General features: G+C 39.4%; 1 protein-coding gene across 1 annotated transcript in view; it reads right to left on the bottom strand.

Moving 5' to 3' along the window:
- Positions 1–1,534: 1,534 nt before the first annotated feature.
- LOC111864549 (ADP-ribose glycohydrolase ARH3) overlaps positions 1,535–7,348 on the bottom strand; it is a 7,899-nt gene continuing 2,085 nt past the window's right edge. The window contains exons 4-6 of the mRNA XM_023851872.2: positions 6,494–6,606; positions 2,509–2,698; positions 1,535–1,865 (exon numbers count right to left, since the gene is read on the bottom strand). Of these exons, the coding sequence (XP_023707640.1) occupies positions 1,662–1,865; positions 2,509–2,698; positions 6,494–6,606 (507 nt within the window). The 3' untranslated portion in view covers positions 1,535–1,661. The remainder of the gene's footprint in view (positions 1,866–2,508; positions 2,699–6,493; positions 6,607–7,348) is intronic.

Here is a 7,348-nt window from a genome sequence, read left to right as displayed (position 1 = left end):
TTGATCAGCACATCAGAGGTCTGCATATTTATTTGCTGTCTCTAGCAGCACCCAACCCAAAGAGCATTGGCGCTGCTGTGGTCCACACTGATTGGCTAGTGTTATGGTAGGCTTCCACAACAGCAAGACAAAAGAAACAAAGAACAGCAATCTTAAAAACCAAAGACAGAGGTCATATAGCATAATCTGCAAAGTTGTTGATCCTGATATTTTATATAGGCGTGAAACTTAGTTTTTTGAAGGATGAACACAGATTCAAGGATTTTAGAGAATGAAGTGCTGAAATGAGTTGCCTCTAATGCTAACATAATATAACCTAGACAATTCTATACTTTTCAACTCCTGGTAACAATGTAACAATGTGTAAAGGTAAAGTTGTCCTGTGCTTAATTAAACACCATTCCAAGAAGAGATATTGGAAAGTCGAGGTATAGTTCCACAATTCTTGATTTCAGCACTAGATGAAGGTGCATGGTCAGCCTCACTCATCAGCTGCCTTACCCCTGCAGCAAAGAGCTCCAGGTACTCACTGGATAGGTCTGGATACTGTAAAAGTAAAAGTAAAGCTATCCCTGTACCAGGCCATGAAGGCCCATAGGGTTGTGAGACGTTGAGGGTCCCACATTATCTAGACAATCAGCTCAAAGATGGTGGTAAGTTTGTCAGCCTTATGGGCTTTACTCCCCAGGAAAATTATTTAATTCCTGGTACTCATTTCTGTTAGAGGCTGAGTAAACCCCAGGGCCTAGTGTGGCTGGAAGGATTAGGTCAAATGAAAAAAATCCAATGACCTCATCGGGATTTCAACCCGTGACCTTCTGGCTTGTAGCGTAGCACCTCAACCACTACACTACCGCATGCTCCCATCTGGATACTGTACAACAGAGAAAAATCCCTATTCCTGTCAGGAATGGAACTCCATCCAACCTGTAGTCCACTGCTGCGCCAACTCAGCTATCCCAGCCGATTTCAATTTCCTGATTCATAAAACCTACACGTTTCATGAGATAGTCAACAGAAATTAGGATTCTATGGATTTCTAGACACACTCACTATAAACGAACTGTTTTTATATGCTGCTGTTGGTAAATAGATATGATTCTTCATAATTTGTATTCATATAGATTCCTACTGTGTTAAATTTCTCAGTTACAAGATCAGTTTCACATGATCACATTTATAACTATTAATGTATAAAAAGAACAAGTCACATGAAATCCAGGTCCATACAAAATTTCACATGCCTGCTTCCAGTGATTCACTGTGAAACAAAAGATTAACATATGTTGGTATCATTGATTTGAAAGGCACCGTAACCTCTATTGGCATCATAATCATTCCATTTATGTGAAAATATTGTATTTGGTTTTAAAGTTATTAAAGGTTGCATGGTGGGGAGGGCGGGGATAGACAGATGGACAGATATGATATAAGAGTAGTAACATATTCATAAGCCTTACAAAATAAGGGAAACAGATAAAAACTCTCGGTTGAATTTTCATTTTTTATATTTTGTATTCAGAAATAATGGTAAATATTTAAAAGGGTGAGATAAACATTCCCATTTTTTTAAAAATGTTAAAAGTGTTATTCACTTTGAAATAAGGTCATTCCAGAACATTTGTCTATTTACATAGAAAAAAAACAGCAAAACTGAGCTACTATTTGGAGGCGGTGATCTTGTACAACTTGTCTGCATACTCGATGAACTGTTCCGTGGCTTCACAGTGTTTCTGCAGATTCTCGCTAACAATGCCATAACCGTAGTAGGCACCAGCAATAGCTCCAGCCATGCTAGCTATTGTATCAGTGTCACCCCCAAGAGAGATGGCATACTGGACTGTACGTCTGAAGGGATTGTCTGTCTGTAAATAAAAATGTGTAAAATGTCAGATTTCAGGTTCTCATGGCAATGATTATCTTGTGGGATATGATATCTGACATTTCACAGGAGCATACTGCCTACATCTTTAGGGTTGAAGAGTAAGCATGCAAGCAAGTACAGTTTAGTGCATAACGGTAATTACATAAAAACAATACATTTTTCAAATATCTCAATGATCATCACTTGGAAGATTTGGAAATTCATTGCTGTTAATTTAAAAATATCTGTGTTGTATCTGCATGTTACATAATACTGAGTTATCCTCAATTATGCAGTCAAATCTCAAATCACGTGACCACTCCTACAAATGATGATATAGACAAACAGCCAAATTCAAAAGTGCAGTGGATCTTCTAACCAATCGTTCACCAAAATTTTCAAAATGCATTCAAATATGTAATTTATTATAAGGACCATTTACTACATTATCAAGTACAAAAGTGACCTTACCCTTACAACAAACAACAATATTCATACCAAGTTTCATGGAAATCTGTTGGTTCAAAAGTTACTGGTAGGAGTGGACACACACATGAACATGGCGATTTCATAATCATATTTTATATTATAAATTATGTAAAATAGGCTATAAAGAGGATAATTTCATACACTGATTTACATACATCTATTTCTGGTATAGGTGTACAGGCCCTGAGGAAACAGAAGATGGCAGTGGGAACAGAATACAGAGCAGCCACACTGGTTCCCAAAGTTTTCTCAACCTCTGCATCATGTGTATCTTCCTTTTTGTCCAGAAGGACCTGCATCTTCTTTAGCTGTGTTTGGTAGGGATATGGGTCATCCAGGCCTAAGCTATAAAAAGAGATACCTTATATGGGTAGGGGCATGCGTTACTATTATTGAGACACTATGCTACAAGCTGGAAGGTTGTGGGTTCGAGTCCCGATGAAGTGGATTTTTTCCCAATCTACCTAATCCTTCCAGCTGCACTATAGCCCTGGGGGTGACTCTCTAACAGAGATGAGTACCAGGAATCTTCCTGGGGGGTAAAGGGTGGCTGGCACGTAAGGCTGACAACCTTATCGCCAACTGTAAGCTGACTGTCTAGATAATGTGGGACCCTTAACATCTCACAACCCTTTGGGCCTCCACGGCCTGTTAGAGGGACAGCTTTACCTTTTTACATTATATATAGGTATGCTATGTTACAGCAGTAAAGAATTTACTTCTTCATTGCTTACGTTCTTGTCTTTGATATAGACACAGATTTTCTTGGGATATGGGAATTTCCTATCCTTCCCAAACGTTGAAACCATATTATTTGACAGGTTTAGCAATTTCATTATGCGAGTCTTCACCCACTGGTTAAACTATAATACACTCTGTAAGATTTGAGGTTTTCATGGCTATACACTCCTCTATGTGATAATTCATTACAATTTCATCTATATTAACCTTTAAGTGCCGAAGTGCCCCGTTTGTGCCAGTCATTAGTAAGGTCGTTGTGGCCAGTCAGGCATTTAAACTCCGTTAGTGGAATCGCGCGCACACGCCGCTAGTAGAAGCACATGCACAGTCCTAAATATTTATTTTTAAATGTAGTAATTACCAGACCGACTTGAGTAAAACCCTAATAGAGGAATTAAAATGATACCTAAGTGAACAACAACAAAAATATTATACGTATGAGTTACGCCGAATCTCATCCACGAGCCAGTAATTTTATTGCAGATTCTGCAGATAAATATGTAAAAATATATAGTAAAATTCGATGTACATACCTTTTTGTTACTGTCTGCTTGATGTATATATAGGCTCCACCCCCTGCATCATCTAACTAAATCTCGGCTTTGTATGGTATTCTTTGAAGCACCTGAGAATGCAAAGGCCCATGTCACATTTCTCGCACTTTGTGTGTATTCTTCTCCTCTTCCCACGTGCAGAACAGACGCGGCAGTTCAGTCTCTTGTCTGAATGGTTTGGCCAGTCGACTGGCCTCCTCTAGGCGATATATTGTAGATGAAAGAGCAGGAGGTCGACCTAAGGGCCCCTGGGGGCGAGGGCGACACGTTGCGGCATGCTCCAGCATGTTGCGCACAAGGGTTAGACGAAAGTCTCTATGTGATATTTTCGCACCACAGGATGACAGCACAATGAAACTGTTCAGAATCGTCAGATCTAGTAAATGGAAGAATAGTTTCTTCGTCCATTTCCAAGTCCGACGGCTAATGGAAAAACTGTTTGTCATCCTGTCCGCTTTGTCAATATATCCCATGTGCATGTTGTGATCTGCAACAATTGCAGGCTTTATTGCATTTCTGTGTTCATCACAGAAATTGCCTTCTGCTGGAGGAGCGTGCATATTAGTCAACATATATACATCTCGTTTGTCTTTCCAAACTAATACTGTCATGTCACCCCTCACCCTAACCCATATGTCTCCTTTCTTCAATCAAAGTTGTCTGTTGCGTATGTCTTGTGGTAGGCCCTTCCAATTTGGTCTGACTGTCCCGCAGCAGCTTATTTTTTTCATCATTAGTTCGTCAAACAAGTCTGGCGATGAAAAGAAATTGTCCATGTACAGTTTGTTCCCAACCCCCTCTACTCTTTTGCAGAGGTCTCTGACCGTTGCATGCGTCGCAATCACTTCTTGGTCAGCGCGTGTTCTGTCTTTGCCTAAGTAAACGTTCATGTCGTATGTATAGCCTGCTGAATCACAGAGCTTGAAGATTTTGATTCCGAAACGTTTGTGTTTCTTAGGAATGTATTGTCTGAAAATAACCCTCCCTTTGAAATTTACTATTATTTCGTCAACATCCAGATGCTCCGAAGGATTATAATATTTTTCATATCTGTCATTTAGTGTGTCAAAAATAGTCTGAATTTTCCATAGTCGGTCATAATTGTTGGCTTGTCTGTCAATTCCTGCATTGTTGTCTGTAAAGTGAAGGAAGCGAAGAATATGAAGAAATCGGTCGCGTTTCAATGTCTTACCGTAGAAAGATGTAACTGCTCAGCAGTCATCCAGTAGTCTCTTATTCGGTCTCTAATGTCATGGCCCATTTGAATAATGATCCCTAAAAAAAGAAACATTTCAGAATCGGTAATGTCAGGGAGTGGAGAAGGTCCGTCTTCGAGACTGTCGAGATATTGGTGATAATATCTGTTAGTCTTCCACCAGCAGATGTATAATTCCTGTGAAGAATAACATGAACACGCAGAGTGGAGTGGAATCCTTATTCACATGTGGAGCTTTGTTTAGATTTATCCCCACTGCTCCACCAGAAAAATTATTCGCACCCCTTCTGCCATGCTGTTGTGATCGTCCCCATGGCGATGGTGATGACGACAATGATGATAGTGATGATGGTGGTGGCTGCACGAGTTCTTCATCATCCTCATCTTCATAGCCCCAATCATTATCTTCATCTTCTGTGCAGCAGTCCGAATCAGAATCGAATATCAGTTGCCTTTCAATTTCATAATTTTCCAAACGACGTTTCATTGCCATGGTAAGATGAAATGAGACTACAGTACTCGATTTCACTATCACTACACAGGAAAGAGACGACACTTTGTATCTCAGCCACGAAGCAACTGTTTGTTCATGACCCTAGAAAGGGCAATAATATCTTGCAGCTATAACGGAAGGTTTTAGCACTGAAGAAGGGACCCCTCTAGCTTTCTCTTGAATAGCCATTCTTTCATTCTTCTGTCCTTTAGTAAAAGATTCGAAAATCTGAAAAGTGTAAGCAGTGCTAGCAGAAGAGCAAATGACTTTATTGCTTCCACCTGTTTTATGACACCAGAACACTGCTAAAATTTTGAAGTGTTACAAACAGAAATTAATTTATAATGCAGAATAACTCTGTGAAGAACTGGGAAACCATTTTTGCAGTACGCATCAAAATTAAAATAAAATAAAATAGGATATAACACTTTGTATAAAAATTTTCAAATCTTCCGTTGTAATACGCGACAGTATGTTTTTTGCTGATACACACAAAGTTAATTCCATCCATTTATCACAAAAATTGAGTTAGATACAGCATTTTAAACACAATGCTTAAAATTGATTAAGCGCCCTAAGAGAAACGGACATTTAAACCCAGAGTGGCAACGGGCATTTAAATAGACTCTGGCCAGCTCAAGCTTACCACCATTTCCGAAGTCCGGCGTTTAAAGGTTAAGTTATGGATCACTTTAAATTTCTACTTTGTATCAGTTTCCATCTTTATTGTGGAATTTTCCAAGCCTAATTAATCATTCTAACAAGCCATGATAATGGCAATATTCATCAGTTAACTGATTAAAAAGCAGGGCCCTTTCCACCTATTACATTCTGTTGTGTGGTGGCTGCATGAAACTTGGTTTTGTTCACTCTAACAAAATTACATTCTCAAGAGGGGAGGGGGTTCAGTTTGCAGATTGACATGTATGAGAGGGGGTTGAATGTGTAGGGTTTATCATGGTTAAAGACCAGTTCTACTTCACCTATACAACAAAGGCATAACACTCACAAAATTTTGGTCAAATGGTTCAAAATGTTGAAAGATGAGACACACAGAGACAATAACTTGAACTTTTAAGTTTACTTTCTTCCCTTAACAAAAAGCTAAATACAGAAAGAGGCAAAATGATGCTTACCCTTCACAGTCTTTCTCAATTTGAGACATCTTTTGTATTAGCTGAGTTGAAAAGTTGTGAACATCCAGTGTTTCCTTTGGGTCTAAGTGAAGACTCTGATGGACTGCAATGGCCTATTGGCAGATAGACGTTCCAGATACTAGCGATATCAATAACAGAGCAAATACAGCAGAATACCTTGTACTCAATATATGAAATACAAATTGCTACAGCTACCCTCAGGTCAGAGAAAAAATGCATATGGGTGGTTGTGGTGCTGGTGATTCAAGCCAGCAGCCTGCTCCTACATCTATGTATGCTGCACACCCCCTCATCAGGAGATCTCGTTCACCTCCCTGCCTTGGGAGAAGGGATTCATTTCATTACTATATATTGCTCCAACTGTTACTGTATCTGATGATAATAAAATATAATATTAAAAACTCCATGATTTTAGTCTGCAAGCGAACTACGAGGGGGGACCCAAAAATAACCGGAATTTATTTTTGTTATTTTTTATTTTTGCATTTTTATTGAACTGTATATTAGTCCTGGCAGAACGAACTCTTTGTGGACAATGCCATTCACATCAAAAAAACAAATCAACATTGTTTTCACATTGGATCGCACTTGACGCGCTTTCTTCGGTCGTGGTGAAGTTGGAGTTTTCCACTGGCTTGATGATTGCTTTGATTCTGGATCGTACCCGTAGCACCAAGACTCATCGCCAGTCACAGTTCTTTTAAGAAATTCTGGATCGTTCTGCACTTCACTCTTCAAGTCGCGGCAAACATTCACGCGGTTTTCTCTTTGGTCATCTCCGAGCAAGCGAGGAACAAATTTTGCAGACACCCGTCTCATGTGCAAACCTTCGGT

The sequence above is a fragment of the Cryptotermes secundus genome, unplaced genomic scaffold, assembly GCF_002891405.2.
Source record: "Cryptotermes secundus unplaced genomic scaffold, Csec_1.0 scaffold2306, whole genome shotgun sequence".
In the NCBI taxonomy this organism is placed as follows: domain Eukaryota; kingdom Metazoa; phylum Arthropoda; class Insecta; order Blattodea; family Kalotermitidae; genus Cryptotermes; species Cryptotermes secundus.
The sequence above is the reverse complement of the archived record's forward strand: the minus strand, read 5'-3'. Positions and strand labels throughout refer to the sequence as shown.